The sequence below is a fragment of the Portunus trituberculatus genome, chromosome 6 (assembly GCF_017591435.1).
Source record: "Portunus trituberculatus isolate SZX2019 chromosome 6, ASM1759143v1, whole genome shotgun sequence".
Lineage (NCBI taxonomy): Eukaryota > Metazoa > Arthropoda > Malacostraca > Decapoda > Portunidae > Portunus > Portunus trituberculatus.
In genome coordinates this window covers 6,282,313-6,309,240 of record NC_059260.1, presented here as the reverse complement: position 1 = coordinate 6,309,240, position 26,928 = coordinate 6,282,313, and the positions used below count along the sequence as shown (strand labels likewise).

Below are 26,928 nucleotides of genomic sequence, written 5' to 3'. Positions count from 1 at the left end.
AGAGGATACCAAGAGGAATTACGAAGGACAGGTTAGCCTCCTTCATGACTACGAGGAAAGAGAAGAAGACTCTCGAGCGCCTCTTGAGAGCTGGGAAGAGGAGGTGGAAGGTGGAGAAAAGGCTTAAGGAGATGAGGAAGAGAAGAAGGGGAGGAGGAGAAAAGAAAGGAAATATGATGAAGATTTTTACGAAGAAGAGAAAATCAAACCAAAATTTTCAGTTACGAGGAGGAGTAGGAGGAGGAAGAGGAAATAGGAGAGGTATAGGAGGAAAAAGAAGAGGAGGCGGGATAAAAACAAGACGAAGAGGAGGAGGAAAAAGAAGACAACAAAACAGGAAGAAGAAAAGAGAAAAAAAGAGAAGAGTAGGAGAGAGAAGAAAAGGAGTAAAGAAAGGTAATACTAATAACAAACAACAACAACAACAACAACAAAACAAGGAACTATACAAAAACACAAAGAAAGTGAGAGAAAAGGAACAAACGAAAGAGAAAAAGGAAATAATAAAGAAAGAGACAAAAAGAGAAGTGAAAAACCCACAAGAAAAGAAGAAAAAAAAGATAAATAAGAAGAAGAAAGTGGGCAAGATAAAGAAAACGAGGAGAAAGAAGAAGAGGAGGAGGAGGAGGAGGAAGAAGAAGGGAAATAAAGGAACAAAGCAACGAAGGAAGGCACAAAGAAGGAAGAGAAGAATAAAGGAAATAGTCAAAAATTGATAAAGAACGGTGAAATAGAAGAAACAAGATTGGATAATGAAGGAATAACGAAGAAAATGAAGAAAGAGAAAATTAGAATGAGAGAGAAGACAAAGATGAAGAAGAAAGAAGAAAAGAAGAAAACAAAAAAGAATAAGAAAAAGAAATCTAATAAGAAGACAAAGAATAAGAAAACAAACAACGGAGAAGGAAATAAAGAAAAGAAGACAAAACGAGATAAACAAGAAAAGGGAGAGAAGACAAAGGAAGAAAGGAAGGCACAGTGAAAAGAAGACAACGGAGAAGAAACAGAAAATGAAAGAAAGCAGTGGATATGGAAACACCCAAAAATAAATGAAACAAATTGAATTAATAGATAAATAAATACACAACAATAACAAAGATAATAACAATGATAATGATAACAATAACAATAATAATAGTAATAATAATAATAATAATAATAATAATAATAACAACAACAACAACAACAACAAAAAACTACTACTACTACTACTACTACTACTACTACTACTACTACTACTACTACTACTACTACAACAACAACAGCAACAACAACAACAACAATGATACATAATAAGAGCAAGAAGAAGAATGGTAATAATAATAATAATAATAATAATAATAATAATAATAATAATAATAATAATAATAATAATAATAAGAAGAAGAAGAAGAAGAAGAAGAAGAAGAAGAAGAAGAAGAAGAAGAAGAAGAAGAAGAAGAAGAAGAAGAAGAAGAAGAAGAAGAAGAAGAAGAAGAAGAAGAAGAAGAAGAAGAAGAAGAAGAAGAAGAAGAAGAAGAAGAAGAAGAAGAAGAAGAAGATGTTGATGCTAATGATGATGATAATGATAATAATAAACAAGAAAAGAAGAAAAACATAAAAAGAAGGAAAAGGATGAGAATAAGAAGAAAGAACAACGAAAACAAGAACAAGAAAAAGAGGAAGTAAAGATAACGAAAAACAAGGCAAATAAATAAAAAATAAACTAGAGAGAGAGAGAGAGAGAGAGAGAGAGAGAGAGAGAGAGAGAGAGAGAGAGAGAGAGAGAGAGAGAGAGAGCAAATAAGATAGAAAATAGCAAGTAAAAATAACCAAAATGCATCACAATATATTTTAGCACCGTCGTCCTCACCTGAACACGCACCGCACTCCTCATTGAAGCATAAACAAAAATAGATACAAACAAATAAATAAATAATAAACCACAATAATAATAATGTAGCCAATAATAAAGTAAGTGCTATTTCACCATTATCGTTTTTTATCCCTTCCTTGAATGTCTTTTATTTAATTAATTGATATATTCTTGCCTTTATCATTATTACGGCAGGATTATTTTTTCCCTTCTTATGCAACAATGAAAGCGAAAACCATAACAACAGCAACAACAACAACAACAACAACAACAACAACAACATCATCAACAACACATTAATTAAAAACACACATCATGCGGTCACAATGGAGGCGGGGCAACCATCCATTGTCTTCCATTACCCTACACTCCCTCTCTCTCCCTTTCTCCCCTTCTCTCCTCCCTCTCTCCCACGTGCCCCTTTCTCCCAAACACAAGCATTGCACATCCTTGTCTTTTGTTGGCACAGTGATATGGTGGTCAAGGATACAGGATTTCCCGACATAGATAATGGAATGTGGCTGGGGGAGGAGGGGCTCGGCGCGGCCAAGGGGAGGTGGAGCTGGGAATAACTTTGCTTCTTCACATAGAAAATGCAATGTGGTTGGGGAAGGAGGGGCTCGGCGCGGCTCGGGGAGGAGCAGCTGGGAATAACTTTGCTTCTTCAGCCAGATGACAATACTGCTATCTCAACTAAAACTCTACCTTGATGATTTTGGGCTTGTTCCTCCCTCTCCTCCACCCTCTGGCTACTTCATGTTACCAATTAAGATGATTCGAAATGATGTTTTCCATGCCCTCGCTGGCCTAAACCCTAGGAAGGCTTATGGACCTGATGGGGTCCCTCCTATTGTTCTCAGAAATTACGTCTCCGTGCTTGCGCCTTATCTGGCCAAACACTTTCAACTCTGTTTATCGACTTCTTGCTGGAAGTTTTCTTACATTCAGCCTGTTCCTAGGAAGAGCGACCATTCTAATCGCTCAAACTACCACCCCATAGGTTTAATCTCTTGCTTATCTAAAGTGTTTAAATCTATCCTCAATAGGAAGATTCTTAAACATCTGTCACTTCACAATCTTTCATCTGATCGCCAGTATGGCTTCCGTCAAATCCGCTCCACTGGTAATCTTCTGACTTTCCTTACTGAGTTTTGGTCATCCGCTTTTAGAGATTTTGTTGAAACTTTTGTAGTTGCCTTAAACGGAACGGATCAAAAGCTTTTGATGGATTCTGGCACAAAGTTTTGATAGCAACACTACCCTCCTACGGCTTCTATCCTTTCTGTTGTGGTGGTGACGGTGGTGGTGTTCCGTCTTTTTCTTCTTCCTTTGGTGGTGGTGGTGATGGTGGTGGTGTTTCTTCTGCTTCCTATGTTGCTGATGATCCTTTTTCCTCTGTTGTTGCTGGTACCTACAATTCATGAAGCACACACTCCTATAATGCGTCTAGCCCTTCTACCCATTCGTCTTTAATTCCTGTCTTGCCACCTCTCCTCCCCGCAGAAAGCGTTCACCCTACACATAAGTAATAATCGTGTGAAGAACAAGTGACAGAGAAGCAGTGCATTTGGAAGCGAGGAGACAGTCACCAACTTACCTAGGTGACTGTACGAGCTGGTAACACTTCCTCCTGCTGCCTATGAAGAATCACCAGTATTATTAATTGACAGAAATAAATTGAAATAAAATAAAAACTGCTTTGTACACAGGAACACACCTCTACATGTACACAAACAAGACTTCCTGACATAGATGTAAACTGGCCGGGAGACTGGAAATGACTGGAAATTACTGGAATGAATGGAAATAGCTGGGAGAGTGGGTGAGAGGTTGAGAGAGGAGTAGCTGGGAGTGGCTGGGAGAGTAGTAGTTGGGAATGGCTGGCAGAGTTGTAGCTGAGAATGGCTGGGAGTGGCTGGGAGAGTAGTAGCTGCATTGGAGCGGCTAGGAGTGGTTGGGAGAGGAGTGGCTGGGAGTGGCTGAGAGAGGAGTTGTTGGGAGTGGCTGAGAGAAAAGTAGCTGGGAATGGCTGGGAGAGGAGTAGCTGTGAGTGGCTGGGAGAGGAGTGGGTGGGAGTGGCTAGGAGAGAAGTAGCTAGGGGTGGCTGGGGGAGTTGTTGGGAGTGGCTGAGAGAAAAGTAGCCGGGAATGGCTGGGAGAGAAGTGGTTGGGAGTGGCTGGGAAAGGAGTAGCTGGGAGTGGCTGGGAGAGGAGCAGCTGGGAATGGCTGAGAGAGGAGTGGCTGGGAGTGGCTTGGAGAGGAGAAGGTGAAAATGGCTGGGAGAGGAGTGGCTGGGAAAGGAGTAGCTAGGGAGTGGCTGGGAATGGCTGGAAGAGGAGTAGCTGGGAGTGGTCAGGAAAGGAGTGGCTGGGAGATGAGTAGCTGAGAGTGGCTGGGAAAGGAGTGGGTGGGAGTGGCTTTGAGAGGAGTAGCAGAGGGTGGCTGGGAGAGGAGTGGTTGGGAGTGGCTGAGAGAAGAGTAGCAGGCAATGGCTGGGAGAGGAGTGGTTGGGAGTGGCTGGGAGAGGAGTAGCTGGGAGTGGCTGAGAGAGGAGTGGCTAGGAGTGGCTGGGAGAGGAGTGGTTGGGAATGGCTGAGAGAGGAGTGGCTGGGAGATGAGTGGTTGGGAGTGGCTAATAATGGCTGGGAGTGGCTGGGAGTGTAGTGGTTGGGAATGGGTAGGAGAGAAATGATTAGGAGAGGGTGGAAGAGAAGTGGCTGAGAATAACTTTGCCTCTTCAACCTAATGACACACTGCAATCTCAGCTAAACACTCTACCTTGGATGGTTCAGTGCTTGTCATGAGTGTCACTTTGACATCGCTGACATCGTGGTAGTGTGCCTCGCCTGGCTTGTTGTGCAGCGAGAGGAAACACTGAAGACCGCTAGGCTATAACAAGACGCATTGATACACTTCAGAGATAACAACTTAAACCATAACTTTTTTCTTTATTTTCTTTCACATTTCAAGTTATAAAAGTCTCATACACGAAAAACTGCTCTTCATAAAGGAATGTATTCTGAAACCTTCACTGTAACCTCCACTGTTTTCAAAATGTTTCGGACAGATAAAGGTATACACTGGTTTTTTCTTTTTTTTTTTTTTTTTTTTTTTTTTTTTTCATTTAAGAGGCCCCGGACAACAAAAAACGATACAAGAAAGGCCCACTGAGATGCCAGTCCCCGAACAGCGTCGAAAGAGTTAGCAAAAATAAATGAGATTAATAATGAGATATCTTGAAACCTCCCTCTTAAATGAGTTCAGGTCACAGGAAGATGGAAATACGGAAGCAGGCAGGGAGATGCAGAGTTTACACAGCTTATCAAGATCTATACAGTATCAAGAGAAACAGTCGTGAGAAACCAGCATTTTTTACAATGATCTCTGCAGCCGATAAAAAAAAAAAAAAAAAAGTGATGAGAGAGTGTTCCTGAATATGGACGTACTCAGTAAGTTACATGGGTTTTTTGAAGACACAAACAGCAAGACCTAAACGGCAAGAACCACCAGATAAAGGCAACATTCTCCTCTGATAGTAGCTACACAAAAACTGCTCTATACAGAAACACGCAATGGTAAACGCAACAAAAAATAAGCTAAGGAAAACGAGCCTAATATTATGAATCAGAGCTGGGAACGAGCACCAAGACCCAATTGGCAACATTCTCCACTGACAGTACACAAAAACTGCTCTTCACATCAATACACATTGGTAAACGTAACAAAAGTAAGCAAAGAAGGAAAACAAGCTTAATATAATAAATCAGAGCTGGGGACGAGCACCAAGACCCAAATGCCAAATACCACAAGATAAAGGCAACATTCTCTACTGATAGACACAAAAACTACTCCTAAATGCGGTGTCACACTAGCACTTTTTCCGTCGATTAATGCGATTTCCGTCTATTTTTCAACGTTCCGCATGAATTTATCGCATGAATTTGTCAGACGATGGGGATCGTTTCCGTCTGCAAATTTTCCGCCTTTGTTTACATACCCAGAGTTTTTCGGAACTAGGGATTGATACTTGAGTAATATAAGGGATGGCTAACTGCTTTTCCTCAATAATGACAGTACTGAATAACTGCAGGGGGAAATTTTTTGCAGTTTGAAATTAGGCTGTACTTTTTGGATGGGATTGTTTGTTGGCGGACAAAGGTTTAGTTGCCATACACAACAGCAAGTTTTGAAAGAGTATTCCAGACCTGATGCATGTACGAGTACATCTATTGTCCAGGAGGAAGCGGCAGTTTTACCAGTGTAAAAGATTGGAATGCTTTGCAGTCCAATCTTTTACATAATAATAATAATAATAATAATAATAATAATAATAATAATAATAATAATAAAAAAAACTCAAAAGCGCCACATAACAAAAATTAACGCCAACTTTTTTTTTCACTCTCTCCCCCGGTGTAGTGTAGTGAAGTTTCCCCGATCCAGTTTCCAGCCTTGCTCTAGATTCTAGACGGATGAGCGGCGCAGGTGTGGCTGCGATACTATTAGGTCAGGGGTTCTCAACCTGGGGTACGCGTACCCCCAGGGGTACGTGAGAGGAATTTTTGGGGTACGTGGCGGGTTTCTCAAAATGCTTCAGTTTTAAATAGCAGCAAATTCGTTTGTAGTATACAATGTGTCCTTCACTAGAACCAGGACACGTTAACAACGTTAACAAGGAAACTCTTGGAGTTATATCACTTGAGAGGAAGCTCTCTTGGATTACAGTTGCCACACAACCTTGCAAACCTATAATATTTGCTCCGATTTCTTATCTTATATGTTATTCACACACACAGTGACTTATTTATCACTGTTACTAGTTACAAGTTGCAACTAGCTGCAAGCAACACTAGTTCACTGCCATAATGATCGAAAATTGTCTGATATAGTTTCTTTTTGGTAAATGCATTGCATGTTAGTCACATATAGTGTCTCCCTGTGAGGTACCAGTTCCTATCGACACTACCTCATAGAAACATACTAATATTAATTAAAAATTGTGTCTGCTCCACATATATAACACAATTTAAACTTAATAAACTAAGTCAATAAACCATGCATTTATTGTTACCCTTCCTGACGCTGCATTGTGGGTAAGGGGTACGTGATAAATACTGAAAGACTTCGAGGGGTACATCACATTAAAATGTTGAGAAGAAGAAGAATTAACCTGTGCAGAAGCGAGGTGAAATGTGTGTTAAGGTTCCGTGCTGTCTTCAAGTCTCTAGAAATGAAAGATCTTGGTACACCAGACAATTATGTTTTGCTCTATATTATGATGTCAGTCGTATAAACTCAAGTAACTATAAAGAAATACCATGGTAGAATAAGAACAGAAAAATACTGGTAGGAGTAAAACCCTGGCAAATCAATAGATACATCATAATACAGTGTTTAGAGACGATTACTCTGTACCGCGAGACGATACTGACTCTCTCCTGCGAACACTGAAATTGTGACAGTTTGGGTCCTCTCCTATTGATATTTATCAAAGTATTGCGATTTATTCACAATAGTAATATATTACACTCCGACGGAACACGGGCCTAATGTGTTTGAGATGTGGCATTTTGTTTTAGTACATTTCGCTCTATATAGCGACAATTTAGGACTAAAAAAACTGTAGCTTCAGGTAGATATTCAATAATGTTATCTATCGATTTTCAGTCTTAAAGTAGGGGAAAATTACGAATATTGATGCATTTCTTTTATAGTCCTCCTTGCTTCTCGAAAAGGTGCACGAATTTAGAAAAGGTTGAAGAACACTAAACTGTACCCTGAAAAAAAATACAGTAAAAAAGATAAGATAAAAATGACCAACATCTCTATTATTATGGAAGCTAATAATAATAATACCAAGACTAATTAAGTAATTCAGAGATAACGAAACGAACGACGATCACGAGAGCTTCCACGATAACAGTGTGTACGATAAGATTTGATTCCAGATTCCTCGATAGCGCTCCGAGTTTCCAAGATAACAATGGCATTCCAGTTTCCTCGATAGCGATGCAAGTTTCCAAAATGACGATGCCTTTCCATGATAAAGATGCCCTTCCAGTTTCCAAGATAATAATGTGAGTTTCCACGATCAAGATGCAATTCCAGTTTCCACGGGAACGATGCGGGTTTCCACGATGTCGATGCGGTTCCAGTCCTCACGATGCGATTTCAAGACACAATATTGAAGTCCACTTGCCTACACAGGTACTGGGACGAACCCTTTCACCCCGTAAGGATCCACCCAACACCCTTGAGTGCGAGTAAAGTGACGCTGCCACCTTCCTGCGCTGCAATTGAAGTCCACTTGCCTACACAGGTACTGGGATGAACCCCTTCACCCCGTAAGGATCCACCCCACACCCTTAGGTGCGAGGAGAGTGGCGCTGCCACCTCACTGCGACGCAATTGAAGTTCACTTGCCTACACAGGTACTGGGGCGAACCCTTTCACCCCGTAAGAGTTCACCCCAGACCCGTGAGTGCGAGGAGAGTGACGCTGCCACCTTACTGCGCCTCACACGGGTAGCCATGAGCATAACCCGCCACACTCCACTCCCCAAACACTGTCAGTGAGTCCTTTTCACCCCGTAAAGGACCACTGGTACGGTCAGTGCCTGGCTCATGGCGCACAGCGTGCCCTCGTTCATGGCGAGTTGTTCAGCCCGATGTCATTATAAGCAGAGGTCCTGTACACACCACTCACCACCAGACTCTATGCAAGGAGCCCTTATCACCCCTTAAAGGCCCCTCACGGCATCATCTGATGGACGGTAGACACGGCACCCTGCTTAAGGCGACGCCTTGCCTAGTATGAGGCGCTGCAAGTTGACAACAATCAGTGAGCTTGAAGCCGCGAAGGAAAATGAGTCCACGCTAACAATGGGATTCCACGACAGGTTGCGATTCCAGTGTCCACGGTACAGATGTGTTTGTTGAGGATAACGATCCGTTTATCGAGGCTAACGGTGCGGCGATGGCGATGGCGAAACGATCCAAAGTATTATTACCTACACAGGTACTGGGACGAAACTTTTTACCCAGAAAGGGTCAACCCCAGTCCCGTGGTTATGAGAGCAGTGACGATGCAACCTTGCAATGCCTCACACAGGTCGCCATGAGCAATGACCCGCCACACACCACTCCCCAAACGCTGTCATGAAGTGAGTCCTTTTTACCTAACCTAACCTAACCTAACCTAATCTAACCTAACCTAACCTAACCTAACGTAAAGGACCCCTGGTACTGTCAGTGCCTGGCTCATGGCACATAGCGTGCCCTCGTTCATGGCGAGTTGTTCAGCCCGGTGTCATTATAAGCAGAGGTCCCGTACACACCACTCACCATCATATTCTATGCAAGGAGCCCTTATCACCCCTTTAGGGCCCCTCACGGCACCATCCGGTGAGTGGTAGACATTGATCTCTTGCTTATGGCGACCCTTGCCTAGTGTGATGCGCTGCAAGTGGACGACTAGTAGTGAAGCTTGAGGCCACCAAGGAAAAGCAGGACCTGCAGCCAGTTCCCTGCCTTGGGCCCCAGGCCGGACCCGACGGCCACCTCCTTCCCCCGTGCGGCGCCCAAGGCCGTCACGGCCCTCAAACATCTTTAGGCCGAAAGTTCTCAATCGTCGTTTTAATTTTGATTCGAATATAAAATCGTCGATGGTAAATGAAAAATAGCTTTGGTGTGAAAGTGTGCAAGAGTTAGCTGATTAATGAAACAAGGTGAGGCAGCTTTGCTCCGGAGTATTTAGTGTACTTTGCATGTTGCTGCCGTGAATGTGTACGTGTTTGTAGGTAACTGGATAGAAACAGTAGACCAATGGTAGTTGTGTAGCTATTGGGGAACTTTTGAAAATTAGTTAAGCTTCTGGATAGAGTGGATGAGTGCACACAGGTTTGCGTGTCTTATACATAAACTGCCACTTGTAAACATAAATTTTTCTATTTCATGCTCTTAGAAAAAAGCAAACTTAGTTTTCTTTATTTCCCTGATCACAATGACGTATAAATATCAATGTTCCAATCATAAGGAAACACTAGGAGAGGACCCAAACTCCCGTTGAAGTTGCCAGATTCAACAGATATCGTAATATTTCACAGAAAAGATGGTCAACTGCATATCGTATATTTTTGGATATTCTTTTGTCACGTAAGGAGATATCAAGATAGGTAAAGTATTTCTAAACATGTATCTACGACAAAAAACGCTATAATAGTAGAGTTAGGTTATAACTATGCATTGTGTTTTTTATATACCATCTAGCTCTATTCCTGGGACAAAAATTACTTCTTCCTCAATTGATAGCTCGAAGTTAGTATGATATTTTCTTTCCTTCTAGGTTAGTAAGTAGACTACAAGACACCATGAACCTATGAAGCCCCGTAAATGAGATTATTTTCATAACTTAGAAATCAAAGTCTGATAATGAGATTGTCTATTGCCAACCAAACCGTTCTGCATAGACGTCTTCAGCGTCATAGAGACCTAATGATGTTAGCTCATGGACAGTGGCCATCCTGACAGCGCGAAACCACAGGGGGTTCATAAGAAGATTTCCAGGGGTACTTAGATAGCTGATCTAATAAAATCCTTTGCAGTGCCATTGCATATTGAGTTCCATGTTCCATGTGACAATACTGGGGGTACTGGTAGATGGTCTTATAACTCAGGGGTTCTTAACGATAAAAGGTTGAGAACCCAGGTAGTTAAGTTAAACAATATTGTACTACCTTTTCATTGGATACTGTTATCATTAGTAATTTCACAGACGCGACGTACGTTTCTGGACATTTTGTAATATGCTTGAAATAATGGCACACATTTTCATGACATGCTTACCGCTGTGAATGACTGACAGTGGAATATGGATGGACCGAGCATGGGTAGAGAGATACGCGTCACGCGAATCCGTGTCTCATACCAGTAGCTCAAGGCATCCACGATCAAGTCCTCGCAGTCGCCTCACTACCTCAGTGACTCAGTCGCCTGCCTCAGCTTCTCAAGTGTAAACCCGCCTCGGTACGTCGATAATTTTGCTCGTAGCTACGCTTACTTCACGTACATGTCGCAATTCGATGGTTGCCTAGCTTTCTACAAGCAACAATGAGCAAAAAGTACGCACAACATTTTAGAGCAGAGTGGTTAAAAGACCCAAATTATGAGAAATGGTTGCGGAGAGTAGAAGGTGATGATACGTGTGTTTGTAAGTACTGTCATTGCACACTGTCTGCAAAACGTAGTGACATTGATAGACACAGACAGACATTAAAACATAAGAAAGCAGAGAAACCTTTCAGTACCGAAAGACAAGGCACAATACCATTTGAAAAAGTGAGTAGTGACACACATGTGACTGAAGGAAATGTATCCCTATTCATTGCAGAACACTGTTCATTACGTGTTGTTGATCACCTCAGTGAGCTGTGCAAAGTAAGATTTGCAGATAGTAAGGGATGCAAGGATTTCAAGCTAAAGAGGACAAAGTGCAGTGCTATTGTGTGCAACGTGCTTGCTCCACACTTCAGCAGTGATTTGAAAGATGACATTGGTGATCAAAAGTTCAGTCTCTTAATTGATGAGAGTAATGACATTACAGTAACCAAGCTACTAGGAATTGCTATTAGATTTTACTCAAGAAGTAAGAAAAAAATTGTAGTGACATTTTTGGACCTTGTTGAACTCCCAGACTGTGATTCTACTGGAATATGTGATGCCTTGAAAAGATCCTTGAAAAATAATGGACTGGAGTTACAAAAGCTCACTGCTATAGGGACTGATAATGCTTCTGTTATGACGGGAGTTAACAGTGGAGTGTATGCAAAACTCAAAACAGAAGTTCCTCATCTCATCCTTATTAAGTGTGTCTGCCATTCTTTGCAGTTAGCTGTGTCTCATGCAACAGCTCAGTGCCTCCCTAGAAACCTAGACTTTTGATTAAAGAGACTTATAATTGGTTTTCCCACTCTGCTATCCGCCAAGCTAGATACAAGGAAATATTTTCTCTGATAAATGATGGTCAAGCTCCACTTAAATTAATTCACCTGAGCCAGACTCGATGGCTTTCAGTTGAATCGGCAATAGTCAGAATTTTGCAACAATGGCTTGAACTTAAGACTCACTTTGGCATGGCAAGACATGGTGAAAAGTGTTACACAGCTGAGATCCTGTATGGAATGTTTTGTGACAAGGAAAACTATGCATTCCTTGTATTTCTGAAACATATTCTGGGAGAAGTTCAGCGAGTTAATAAGAAATTTGAAGCAGAGGTACAAGATCCAACGAAACTACTGAGTGACCTTCTTCATCTTATTGATTCTATGAAGTCAAAGGTCCTCATCCCAGGTAAAACATTAAAGGCAGGGGAGTTGATTGAAAGCTACTTGGACCCACGTCCTTACTTGGGATATGAGTTTGAAAAGGAGATGTCAGAATGCAAATTTCCTCATGAAAACAAATAAGACAAAGATGTGTAAGTTTTGTTGTGGAGCTAATCAAACAGCTTGAGCAACGTCTGCCTGACAATGTTCAAGTCTTGCAGTCAATGTCCTTACTGAGTGCAGGTGAATGCTTGCAACCCATAAAGCCTGGAATAATAGATCTAGCAAAGATGTTCACTGAGAGTGATGAAATTTTGACACGAATTGACTTCCAGTGGAGAAATCTACATAAAATACTGTGGAAGAAAAATACTGACACATCAGAACTCTGGGCTGAAATATCTTCGCACACAGATGCAACTGGAGAAAACCCCTTCAGTGATCTTGCAGAATTGGCTTTGACTGTCCTAACACTACCTCACTCGAATGCAGATGTGGAACGCATCTTCAGTCACATGAATATCGTGAAGTCAAAGCTACGAAATCGGCTGAGTATCAAAAGCTTAAATGCGTTGCTGACTATTAGATATGGACTACGAAGAAATGGAAGCTGCTGCTATGATTACAAACTGCCTAAGGAAGTACTTCAAAGTATTGGAACACTTAAAGCATACGAGTCATCACAATCTCCAGCAAGATGCTCACACACACAACCACAGCAGAGTGCCGCCACAGACGAAGAGATTGGAGACTGGGAGCTGGCAGATTTGGAGTAAAAGTGGGTATTTTGCTGTGAATCCATTATATTTTATGCTACATATATTTCAGCATTAAAAGTTAGGTGAAAGGACAATTAATAGGGATACTACACAACTTTGCGAAATTTAGCGCTTTTTTAGCGCTTTTTAGGGGTGGACATAGCGCCTTTTCAAATTACGAGTTGGCAACTCTGATCAAAGCTTTCGTCGTGTAGTGCCTCCTTGCGGTGGGTTCTGGGAACATTGCGTCAAGACCAGACCACAAGACTTGCCGCGTCTCCTCATCCTGCTTCTACGTGCATTGGTTCTACCACTAACCGTGAACGCATCCATGCACGCTTTTTTGGCTTGTTTAGCTCGTCTAAGTTTCGTAATACACAGTATTACGTTCAGAGCAGCGTATCTTTGCCGCAGCGTGGCCTCCATGTTTGTTTACATTGTCAATCTGTGTTGGCGGAAAGTGATGACGAAACACCGTTTGTGTGTGACAGGCCGCAGCCAAAATATTGTCGATTTTCTGAAAAACGACGGAAAAAGGGCTAGTGTGACACCGCCTTAACACAAGCAGACACAGGTAAAAATAGCAAAAACAAGTCAGAGATGAAAACAAACTTAATATTATAAAATTATAACTAACAAAACAAAACAATAAAAGAATCATATCACAGTCGAGAACTTAAACTTAAATCCCACACCCAAAATGCTTCCAAATAAAGCCAACATTCTCCCTTGATAGACAAACAGCCTCGTCCCAACGGTTCATCTGAGGGTCTGTCTGTGACGCTAAATTCTCCATAGCCTTCAACATCCCCTTCAGGACCCGCATGAGACTGGAAAAACTATCTCTCCTCATCTCTGGAACATCGTGGAGAGACAGGAGGACCATATAAACAGCCTGGAGTGAGAGATAACAAGTCCACACCAGCACAGGCACCGAGTTGAGTTGTCTTTTGTAAGTCTCCCTTCGTCTAGACCTCATTTTCTTTTCTCTAAACTGCGTGTGTTTGAAGGAGAGACTATCCTGTGTGTTCTTGAGGCTTGTGTTTATGTTGGTAGTTATTCTGCGCAATATTGAGACTACTTCCAGCTCAGATTTAGGTCGGTGAAGGACTTGGAAAGTTATATTGTGGATTTTTGCCATGAATTCTGAGGTTTTTGTTAAAGGAAGGAAGGTGTGCGTGCGTGAAAGCGATGGGTAACTTAGATTTGCTTTTATTTTGGGTCTTATTGTCATTTCCTTCTCTTCTTTTTGTTTTTGTGTCCTCTTCGTTTCTTCATTTCGTTCTTCTGTTGTTTTATGTAAGTTTTCTTTCATTCCACGATTTATCATTGTATTTTCCTTCATCCTTCTTTGGTCTTTGTTTTCTACTTCCCTCGTTCGTTCTTTTCCGTTTTCTGTCTCTACATCATACTCTGCCACTTCCCTCGTCTTTTTTTCTCGCCTTTCACATACATTCTTTTCTTTATCTTCCATCCTTTCATTTCCTTCACTTCTCTTCACTTCTACGGCATTCTCAGTATCCACCTCATTATCACTTCTTTCCTTATCCCCTTTTCTCGCGCTCACTTCTAACTCCACATTACTTTTGCCTTTTCCCTCTTCCACTCTCTCATATAGTCTATCCATCTCTTCCACCAGCACCTCCACCTGCCTCTCCCACTCCACGTAATCCATCTCGTTTCTCTCTACTCTCTTCCACTCCATCCACCCGCTCAGGAGGGAGGTGGAAGAGAGGAGGGATGCGTGGAGGAGAGCAGTAGGGTGGTAGTGACTCCTGTATCCACTTATCCACTCTCTAAGAACCTGTAACGCATTTTCAGTCTCCTGGGATAGGCGAGTGGATGGGAGGAGAGGTGGATGAGGAAGAATTGGATGTTTTATAGTTTCCTCATCCTCATTAGAACTCTTAAACGTTGTGTCGAGGTTATTACAGCAGTTTTTACCAATACAATAGCCCCTAGTGTGTCGAGGTATCGCGTTATCATGGTTTTCGCTTTCGCATGATAAGATTAGCAAGGAGAGGTGGAGTGCAAAGATGGCAGCTGATGGTGACACACTCCCCGGGTCTGCCTCGCCGTGACTCACTCTATCTCTCACTCTCGGCCCCTGGGAGAAATTCAGGAGGTCAAATAAAGCCTCTGTTATCTCTCTGCCTAGTATTGGAAGTACCTTGTTATATTCACCATCACTGTTATCTTCCTTCTTATTTTCACCTTCTCTCTTGTCATTCTTGTTATTTTCACTATCACCGCTTCCCTCCCCTTCCTCCTCCTCCTCCTCCTCGGTCATGGTGGTGGTAGTAGTAGTAGTGGTGGTCGTGGTGGTGGTGAGTGACGGTGGTGATGGTTGGTTCCCGTCTTTTTTTTTTGTTTCCTGTTTAGGTTTAAATTCACCTTTTCTCTTTCCTCTTCCTTTGTGTTCATCGTCTTTGACTTCTGCCTCTTCTGTTTCACCACCAGTGTCTTTTCTTGTTCCTATTTGGGATTGACATATGATGATAATAATAATAATAATAATAATAATAATAATAATAATAATAATAAAAACTAATAATAACAATAAAGATTTCGTTCTTTTCCTTGTCTTTCAGTTATCTCATGTTGATTTCAAAGCTCACTACCTCTTTCCTCTTCCACCTCCTCCTCACTCATATCTTCCTCCTCTTCCTACTACTACTACCGAATCCCACCACGTACAGCCTTAAAACACTTTGCCATTTGTCAAGTGGTTTAAAGTTACCTACATGTCACCATGATACCCAGGTTCTAGGTGGTTACACCCAAGATGAGCTTCAGGGGTGATATGGCCCTAATATGGGTACCACTATAAATAAAATTGCCTGCGACACTAATGGGTGGAAGCTGAACAGCGCTTCCCATACACTCTTCAAGTGTGCCTACAGGCGCTATAGGCCTTACTGTAAAAAAAAAAAAAAAAAAAACTACTACTACCACAACAACCACTTGTTTCATATCCACGTATCGTATCATCGTTGTGTATCACCCAAAGATACGTTACTGTACAACATTACTGCATCCACTTGTGTGTCCGTGTGTCGTATCATCATTCCAATGTGCAACAGTGTTATTCATTTTCTTGTCTACATCTACCGGTGTTTCCATTTCCTTGGCAATTTCCTCTTGTTTTTTATGTTTGTTGTACTGTATTGATCCACATGTTTGCCTCAAATCAAATCAACTTCCTTTCCTGGTAGGTTTCTTTGAACCTTGTGGTTTCTTCCTTCATCCACTAAGAAAATTTAAAGAATAACAAAACTGAGAACACAATCACATGCATTCACAAATGAAGCTCTATACACTACAGTATTGCCCGTCCATGATTACTGAATGTGCAACGGGACAATGCCATTATGCCACACTCCCAGTCCACAACACGCTATGTGAGTTGTGTCTTTCCTTTGATGTGACGAAAAAGACCGACAAATGGTGGAAGGAGACTGTTGCGTATTTTTGTATCATATTTTGACACACAACGGTGCAATACTTCCCCATCCACAATGATACACAACGATGATACGATACGGGATATGCAACAAGTGTGTACGTAGCTTAACCCCTTCAGTACTGGGACGCATTTTTTACCATGAGTTTGGATGTGATTTGACCAAAAGATTAATGGCCAGAGTCTTCACTATTCTTATCCCCCACATAAGTTTCTGAAGCTGTATAAAAATGCCAAATAGTAAGTAAAAATGAATATGAGAATGTGTCAAGGTACTGAAGGAGTTAATATCACTACAACTCAAGAAAACCCTCAACTTTAAACACACCTTCAATCATTCCACTTTCCCTTTGTTCTACCTGCAGTCCTCCAGCTCCACCACCTCCTCCTACGTCCTCTATTCCTCCTCCAGTAACACGAGGAGCAAGGACGTGGTCGAGGGTGGTGTAGAGAGCTGTGTGTTGGGCAGTGAGCACCCGCGAAGGCACCTCATTAGCCCACGCGAAGAGGCACCGCAGGGAGCACTCCAGCTGGGGGAGGAGCAGTGCCAGCCCTACCCAGTGCCTGCAGAGGGTGGTGGTTGTTAGAGATGTGCAAAGGGGTAACTATAAAAGATGGTGGTGGTAGTTGGAGAGTGATGAAGGTGTAACTGTAGATGGTGAAGGTGGTAATCAAAAAGGGGGATGAAGGAGTAGCTGTAGAAGGTGGTGGTGGAAGGTCATTCACTTATTATTCTAGTCTACTTTGTCCATTTTCTTCTTAACATTTCAGACAACAAAACAAACATCAATAAAACTAATGATAATACACAAAATATAATATGTACATGAATACAATATAAAACATGGATTTTAAGGTCATACTGGACACCAAGAGATACATAGACAGGACATCACAAACACAGCTACTCTAAAATACAATACAATTCTTTCTTTTCATTATTCTGTAGGCAAAGCACCAGTAAGGGCAACAAAAATTACAATTAAAAAAAGGCCTACTGAGATACAATGCCTATACAAACACAAAAGACAACCAGGTAAATGCACACACCTGCCTTCAAAGAGGTGATGCAGGGCCCTCCTCCACACAGCCTTCATCACCACAGGCACCAACCCACTCCTCTCCACCACCTCCTCCACCACTGCACGAGATGGCCACAGCTGACCCTCCTCCACAGCCACCTCCACTGCTACACCCTGGAGAGGAGAAAGGAATATAACAGTGGATCTTCTTGTTCTTAAGGTGGAAGTTACTGGTGTTTTCCATGTGTTTTTGGAAGTTATTGGATTTTCAAGGGTGTTTTCAGAATTGTAGTAGAACTTGCTGTGGTTTTCAAGGGTGTTTTTAGAAGTTGTTGGGGTTTTCAAGGATATTTTCATAATTGCAGAGGAAGTTATTAGTGTTTTCAAGGTGTTTTTGGAAGTTATTAGGGTTTTCAAGGGTGTTTTCATAATTGTTGTGGAAGTTGCTGGTATTTTCAAGGATGTTGTGGAAGTTGTTAGGGTTTTTCATAATTGTAGTGAAAGTTATTGGTGTTTCCAAGAGGGCTTTGGAAGTAAGTGGGGTTTTCAAAGAGGTTTTGGAAGCTATTGGGGTTAAGGTGTTTTTATGATTGTAGTGGAAGTTATTGGGGTTTTCAAGGATGTTTTCATAATAGCAGTGGAAGTTATTGGGGTTTTCAAGGGTGTTTTGGGTTCTAGTGAGTTTAACAGACTGTAGAGAAAGTTACTTGGGCTTTCAAGATATTTCTAATAACTCTAGTGATAGTTTAACAGGCTCTAGTGTAAGTTGCTGTGGTTTTCAGGGAAGGGATATTTTCATGATTCTAGTAGTAGTTTATCAGACTGGTGGAAGCAACTGGGATTTTCAAGGATGGTTTCATGATTCTAGTGGTTGTTTGACAGGCTGCAGTGGAAGTTACTGGGATTTTCAAGGGTGTTTTCATGATTCTAGTGTAGGCTGCAATGGAAGTTACTGGGGTTTTAGGATGTTTCCAAGACTAAATAGTGGTGATTTGAAAGCAGTGCCATATCATAAACAAGAACAAATACTCCTTTGAAAACAGTCCTAGTGGGAGAAGAAAGTGTTAAAGAATATGTACTCTCTCTCTCTCTCTCTCTCTCTCTCTCTCTCTCTCTCTCTCTCTCTCTCTCTCTCTCTCTCTCTCTCTCTCTCTCTCTCTCTCTCTCTCTCTCTCTCTCTCTCTCTCTCTCTCTCTCTCTCTCTCTCTCTCTCTCTCTCTCTCACCTCCTTTAGATTGAGACACACGCTGGGTTTCCTTGGCACAGCTTTCCTCCCTCCCCGTCCCTCCAGCACCCTGCCACACTCTGCCAGCAGTAGCAGCAGGGCACACACTGGGCCAGCCTGGGTCTCCTCAGGACCAGAAAGCCATGCCAGGCTAGGTTCCTCAGGTTCAGCCCCAGGACAGACCCCACCAGCACCTTTGCTAACTTAACCTGCAGAAGGAGAAGCAGGTGGTAATATAAGTTGTGTTGTTCAGTTTTGTTGTGTGTTCTTGGTTTGGGGATCAATTTTGGCTTATTCTAACAGCTTCTAGTGGGTGTTATTGGTATTTTCATACTGTATAGTGAAATTTACAAGGGTTTTCAGTGGTTTTATGGTTTTGGTGATAGTTTAACAAGGATTAGTGGATGTTATTGGTGTTTTCATGTTGTATAGTGAAATTTACAAGGTTTTCAGTGGTTTTATAGTTCTGGTGATAGTTTAACAGGTCTAATGGATGTTATTGGTGTTTTCATGGTGCTAGTGATAGTTTGATGAGTTCTTGTGGAAGATATGCAGGCCTTCAAATGTTTGCTTTGGAGTCTAGCAATAACTTGACAGGTTCTAATGGAAGTTATGGTTTTCTTTGGTGGTTTCATGATCCTAGTGATAATTTAAGTCTCTAATGAAAGTGTTTAGTGTTTTCAGGGAAGTTTAAATCTCTAATGGAAGTTATTGAGGTTTTCAAGGAAGTTTAAGTCTCTAGTGGAAGTTATTGAGGTTTTCAAGGAAATTTAAGTCTCTAGTGGAAGTTAAGTTAGGTTTCCAATGATGTTTAAATCGTTAATGGAAGTTGTTTGGGTTTTCAAGGATGTTTTCAGGATTCTTATGGTAGTCAAACATATTCTAGAAGTTGTATAAGTTTTCAAGACTCTACATCATTAATTGAGAAAATACTCATGGGAATCTGGCTAAACATCTCTGTAACCTTTATAAAGCACCTTCACCACCACTACTATTATTACCAACACTACAACCACCACCACCTCCTCTAGGCATGTACTCTGCAATGTTCTCAAGAGTGTTTCTCTTGACAATAATATAAAAATCTTGTTAATCTGTCACTAGAACCATACAAACATCTTTGAAAACTTAAACAACTTAGTAAAGACATTCACAAACAACTTGGCTCTCTCAACATAACTATTTGCAAAAGCCACAGTGATTAGCAGTGATCTCAAAAGTATTTCTCCTGATATTAATGTAAAAATCTTGTCAATCTGTTACTAAAATCACATGAACACTCTTAACCAGTACACTCAATCATTCATCACTGTCACTGGTAAACTCTGAGAATCCCTGCCTGCTTCTGTATTTCCACCTACATATGACTTGAACTCATTTAAGAGGGAGGTTTCAAGACTTTAATTTTTCTTTTGACTAACTTTCTCTGAATTCTGTTTGGGGACTGGCATCTTAGTGGGCCTTTTTGTTTAATAATTTTTGTTGCTCCTTGGCCAGTTTTCGTGTATTACATAAAAAAATGCCACAGAGACAATAGGCCATATTCTCAGAGTATTTTTTTCTGATAATGTGGAAATCTTGTTAATCTGTCACTAGAACCACAAAGGCAACAAATATGATTAGCTATGTTCTCAAGAGCATAACTCCTGATAATAACATAGAAATCTTGCTAATATGCCACTAGAACCACACAAAGACTCTTATCTAAGTGGCACAGAGATGATTAGCAACGTTCTCAAGAGCATTTACCCTGATAACAATGTGGAAATCTTGCTAATCTGTCACTAGAACCACACAAAGACTCTTATCTAAATGGCACAGAGATGATTAGCAACATTCTCAAGAGCATTTACCCTGATAACAATGTAGAAATCTTGCTAATATGCCACAAGAACCACATTAAAACTAAGAACCAGTGCAGTGAAGGTGAGGCACAGAGGCATTTTAGAACCTGTGTCCTTACAACCACCACCACCGCTACTGTGACCTCACTTACCCAGGTGGCACCCATGACCCCTAGCAGCTCAGGAGTGTCCAGGAGGTCACGGAGGAGGAAGGGAACCTGACCTCCACACATTAGGACCAGCTGGGGGAAGAACAGGTCAAGTTTGGTCACATTAGGTTGTTGAGTTAGGCTGTGTTAGGTTAGGTCAGTTCAGATTTCATTAAGTGAGGTCAAATTAGTACCAAGTTAAGTTAGATTTGGTCTGGTTAGGTTAGGTTTGGTGTGGTCAGGTCAGATCAGGCTAGGTTAAGTCAGGTCAGGTTACATTAAATCAAGTCAGGCTAGATTAAGTTAGGTAAGGCTATGTTAAGTCTGGTCAGGCTAGATTAAGTCAGATCAGGTTATGTTAATTCAGGTCAGCCTAGATTAAATCAGGTCAAACTTAGGTCAAGTCAGATCAGGCTAGCTTAAGTCAGGTCAAAGTTAGGTCGTCAGGTCAGGCTAGCTTAAGTCATGTCAAGGTAAAATAAGTCAGGCCAGGCTAGATTAAGTCAGGTCAGTCTATGTTAAGTCAGGTCAGGCTAGATTAAGTCAGGTCAGGCTTGATTGCTACAGTAGATTAGGATAGGTCAGGTCAGGCTAGGTTAAGTCAGGTCAGGTCAGGTCAGATTAGGAAAGAAGCCATCAGACCTACACATGGCAGTCCCTTTATGAAACATGCCCACCTCTTTCCAACTAACACCTCAGTTTATGAAGAGACAGGCAGGAATAAATTCTCAAATGGTGGTGGATGAAACAGACTCAACAAGGAAGTGGTGAGTGGTGAGTGGTGAGTCACTACTTGAGGGCAGACTGAGGGGTTGGAGGGAGTGACAATTGTATGTAGGACTAGGCAAGTGACAGGTGTATCCTATTGCAAAAAAAAAAAAAAAAAAAAAAAAATTTATATACATAATTTGTTAAAACTCATTCTTAATACTGATACAATTTTTATACATAATGTTCTGATTGACTTTATGATATGTTGCAATATTGTGGAATGTACCCTGTTATAGTCAATAATAACAATAATAATAATAATAATAATAATAATAATAATAATAATAATAATAATAATAATAATAATAATAATAATAATAATAATAATAATAATAATAATAATAATAATAATAATAATAATAATAATAATATCATTATTATTATTATAATAATAATAATAATAATAATAATAATAATAATAATAATAATAATAATAATAATTATTATTATTATTATTATTATAATAATAACAATATTAACAATAACATTAGTAACAATATTTGTAATAATAATAATAATAATAATAATAATAATAATAGTAATAATAATAGCAATAACAATAATAATAATAACAAAAACAATAGCAATAATAATAATAATAATAATAATAATAATAATAATAATAATAATAGTAATAACAATAATAATAATAACAAAAACAATAGCAACAATAATAGTAATAATAACAGTAATAACAATAATAGTAACAGTACTACATGCAGCAGCCACCCACCTCCCCCAGACACCTCTCGGCCAGCGCGGTGAGGCACAGGAGGGCAGCAAGGAAGTCACAGGCCTCCCCGACCCTCAGCAGCGCCACACACCGCTGCACACCCTCCCCCTGCACGGCAAAGCATGAGTAGCTGAACAGAGTGAACTGGTGGTCTGAGTAGTGTTTGGAAATGCTCTCTCTCTCTCTCTCTCTCTCTCTCTCTCTCTCTCTCTCTCTCTCTCCAGATCCTGCCTTCATTGTTTGTTACATTATTATTATTATTATTACTATTAGTACAAATATTAACCTATTTCTTTTTATTTTCATTCACACATTTGATCTTTCTTATCTAGTTTCTCTCTCTCTCTCTCTCTCTCTCTCTCTCTCTCTCTCTCTCTCTCTCTCTCTCTCTCTCTCTCTCTCACCTGTGCCATCCATGCCAGGTGAGGCAGGAGGGCTGGCAGGGCATCTCCATCCACCACGAAGGCCTGGCACTGAGGCAGGAGTGGTGCCAGGGCCTCCACCGCACCCCTGTACCACTCCTCACTCCACACCTGTCCACCCACACCTGCATGGGGAGTTAATGAGGTGAGGGAGTGCACCTTTGCTTTCAGTGTTGGATAGAGGATAGAGAGTACATCTTTACAGAACAGATCAAGCATGTGTCTTCTCAGAGCACAGCCAGTAAGGGAAGCTGCAGGAACACAAAAGGTTAGGTTTACATGTGGCAATGGAAGTACAAGACACACTTATACAGTTCCACCTTTCATATATTTCCCTAATCATCTTTTCATTTGCTTGGTCTTTTATATGTGTAGTCTTTTATTTGTCTAATCTTGTTATTTTTTTTATCTTTTATCTGACTGGACTTTATGTTCCTAGTCTTTTGTCTTGTCTTTTATTTCTCTAGTCTTTTACTTCATTGTCTTTTAATTTCTTTTTCTTTTATTTGTCTAATCTATTTTCAATATGTCTAATCTTCTTTGAATTACTCTAATATTCTTTTATCATGTGCTTTTTCCTTTCCACAGGACAGAATAACTGTGTCTGTGTGTGTGTAATTCACCGCAGTTGTTTGCTGATCACCCAACCAGTCTTCCCCATTACAGAGCGAGCTCAGAGCTCAAAGGCTGATCTTCGGGTAGGACTGAGACCACAACACACACTCCACACACCAAGACAGCGAGGCCACAACCCCTCCAGTTACATCCCATACCTACTTGCTGCTGGTGAATAGGGGCTACACATTAAGAAGCTTGCCCATTTGCCTTGCCGCACCCGGGACTCGAACCCAGGCCTTTTCGGTCATGAGCCGAGCATGCTAACCACTACACTATGCGGAGTGTGTGTACGTTTTCTATAGTTTCAGTGTAAATTTTTCCCTATTTTCACAGGTTATGTATGTGATGTGTGTCTAAAGTATCATGTTTATCTTTAATATTGTCTAGTTAATTATACTCAATACATTTTGTGGCCTATGTGTGTAAGCTGCTGTCTCTCTCTCTCTCTCTCTCTCTCTCTCTCTCTCTCTCTCTCTCTCTCTCTCTCTCTCACCTGCAAGCACCTCTTCAGTCTTCTCCCACTCAATCTTGCCATCTGAGGTGACCCAAGAAGAGGAGGAGGAGGAGGAGGAGGAAGGAGGAGTGGCTCTTAGGAGAATTTCCCTCACTGGTGGAGATAAAAAGCTCCTCTGCATTGTAATTTCCTCCATACATCCCCCTTTCCTTCCTCTGCACTCTGCTGCCATCACCTGTTACATTATCATTATTATCAATTATATTATTGTTGTTGTTATTATTGTTATTATTATCTTTATCACCACTATTGTCGTTATTATTGCAAGTGCTTACCTATTTTTGGGGGGACATTTTATCTTTTCTACATAATCCTCTCTCTCTCTCTCTCTCTCTCTCTCTCTCTCTCTCTCTCTCTCATTCATTTAACAAATCTCACGGTAACACAGCCACCTGAGTCTATTTCATTATAACTATCATTTTATTTACCTATCTAATGTGTTTTAGGTATAATAATCCTTCCCTTCAGCTAACCCACACTCCTTGCCTCTGCTCCCTCCTCTGTAACGTGTGTGTGTGTGTGTGTGTAATTCACCTCGGTCGTCTGCTGGTCATCCAGTCAGTCTTCCCCATTACGGAGCGAGCTCAGAGCTCATAGACCGATCTTCGGGTAGGACTGAGACCACAACACACTCCACACACTGGGAAAGCGAGGCCACAACCCCTCCAGTTACATCCCGTACCTAGTTACTGCTAGGTGAACAGGGGTCACACATTAAGAGGCTTGCCCATTTGCCTCGCCGCTTACCGGGACGTGTAAGTGTGTGTGTGTGTGTGTGTGTGTGTGTGTGTGTGTGTGTGTGTGTGTGTGTGTGTGTGTGTGTGTGTGTGTGTGTGTGTGTGTGTGTTACTGCCTCACTCATAATGCAATATAGTGAGTCTCTATATCAATTGTGCTCATTGTTTGGCAGAGTCTTTCAGTAATTAGTGCCTTCATTGTTCCACTTCACCGCCACCACCACCATCACCACCACTATCACTGCAGCTACTGTTTGTGTCACTACTGTGCTACCTACTACTACTACTACTACTACTGCTGCTGCTGCTATTACTGCTGCTACTACTACTACTGTTACTACTACTACTACTACTAATACTACTACTTCAATACTACTACTTCAATACTACTACTGCATCTTTCTTTCACATTTACAACTACTATTACTACACCACCATACACCATCAAAATATTTTCACACACACACACACCCAGTAGCTCAGTGGTTAGAGTGCTGGCTTCACAAGCCAGAGGACTGGGGTTCGATTCCACGGGCGGGTGGAGATATTTGGGTGTGTCTCCTTTCACGTGTAGCCCGTGTTCACCTAGCAGTGAGTAGGTACGAGATGTAAATCGAGGAGTTGTGACTTTGTTGTCCCGGTGTGTGGTGTGTGCCTGGTCTCAGGCCTATCCGAAGATCGGAAATAATGAGCTCTGAGCTCGTTCCGTAGGGTAACGTCTGGCTGCCTCGTCAGAGACTGCAGCAGATCAAAACAGTGAAACACACACACACACACACACACATAATTTGCTAAGGAATATTGGAGTAGCATTTCACTACATGGACAAAGAAATGATGAAGAAATTGATAAGTACTAAAATAAGACCCAGATTGGAATATGCAGGAGTAGTGTGGACCCCTCATAAAAAGAAACATATAAGGAAATTGGAGAGGCTACAAAAAATGGCTACAAGAATGGTTCCAGAATTTGAAGGGATGACACATGAAGAGAGACTAAAGGCTATGGATCTACCAACCCTGGAACAGAGAAGAGAGAGAGAGGATCTGATACAAGTTTATAAATTGATCAACGGAATGGACCAAGTGGATAATGAGAAACTGATCCTGAGAGAAGAATATGACATTCGGCACAAGATCGCATAGTAAAAAGCTGAGAAAAGGAAGATGTCTGAGAGATGTTAAAAAATATAGTTTCCCGCAAAGATGTATTGAGACGTGGAACAGTTTAAACGAAGAAGTAATGTCTGCAACGAGTGTGCATACTTTTAAAGTAAGATTGGATAAGTGTAGATATGGAGACGGGGCCACACGAGCATAAAGCCCAGGCCCTGTAAAACTACAACTAGGTAAATACAACTAGGTAAATACACACACACACACACACACACAGTGTAATATGCAAGATGTGTGAAAGAATAATAAAGAAACAATGAATTGAGTTCCTTGAAGACAACAAATTAATATCAAATAGCCAATTTGGTTTTAGAAAAGGACGGTCTTGTGTAACTAATTTATTGAGTTTCTATTCTAAAATAGTTGATAGAGTACAAGAGAGAGAGGGATGGGTTGACTGCATTTATTTGGATTTAAAAAAGGCGTTTGACAAAGTGCCACATGCAAGATTACTGTGGAAGTTAGAGGAGAAGGGTGGCTTAAAAGGAAGCACATTGAGATGGATAGAAAATTATTTGAGGGGGAGAGAAATAAGGACGGTAGTTAAAGATATGAAGTCCAAGTGGAGAGCAGTAGAAAGCGGAGTGCCACAGGGGTCAGTATTGGCACCAATACTTTTCCTCATTTATATTAACGACATGCCAGAAGGAGTGAACAGCTACATAAATTTGTTTGCGGATGATACGAAACTGTGCAGAGTTATAAAGCAAAAGGAGGATTGTGAAATACTGCAAGAAGACCTAAATAAGATCTGGGAATGGAGTAAGAAATGGGAAATGGAATTCAATGTGAACAAAAGCCATGTCATGGAAATGGGAAAGAGTGAAAGACGACCTGTGGGAATCTATAAGATGGGAGATGGAGTAGAACTGGAGAAAGTAAAAAGGAAAAGGACTTAGGAGTGACGATGGAAGAAAACAATCAACCAGTAAGCCATATTGATAGAATTTTTAGAGAAACATATAATTTGCTAAGGAATATTGGAGTAGCATTTCACTACATGGACAAAGAAATGATGAAGAAATTGATAAGTACTATAATAAGACCCAGATTGGAATATGCAGGAGTAGTGTGGACCCCTCATAAAAGAAACACATAAGGAAATTGGAGAGGCTACAAAAATGGCTACAAGAATGGTTCCAGAATTTGAAGGGATGACATATGAGGAGAGACTAAAGGCTATGGATCTACCAACCCTGGAACAAAGAAGGAGAGAGGAGACCTGATACAAGTTTATAAATTGATCAACGGAATGGACCAAGTGGATAATGAGAAACTGATCCTGAGAGAAGAATATGACATCCGAAGCACAAGATCGCAT

General features: G+C 41.0%; 1 protein-coding gene across 1 annotated transcript in view; it reads right to left on the bottom strand.

Moving 5' to 3' along the window:
• Nucleotides 1-12,961: 12,961 nt before the first annotated feature.
• Nucleotides 12,962-26,928, bottom strand: part of LOC123518680 — a 29,507-nt gene continuing 15,540 nt past the window's right edge. The window contains 9 exon segments of the mRNA XM_045279647.1: nt 12,962-15,409; nt 16,726-16,961; nt 17,448-17,593; nt 18,645-18,778; nt 18,781-18,853; nt 20,641-20,730; nt 22,142-22,249; nt 22,546-22,688; nt 23,675-23,870. Of these exon segments, the coding sequence (XP_045135582.1) occupies nt 13,617-15,409; nt 16,726-16,961; nt 17,448-17,593; nt 18,645-18,778; nt 18,781-18,853; nt 20,641-20,730; nt 22,142-22,249; nt 22,546-22,688; nt 23,675-23,867 (2,916 nt within the window). The 5' untranslated portion in view covers nt 23,868-23,870 and the 3' untranslated portion in view covers nt 12,962-13,616.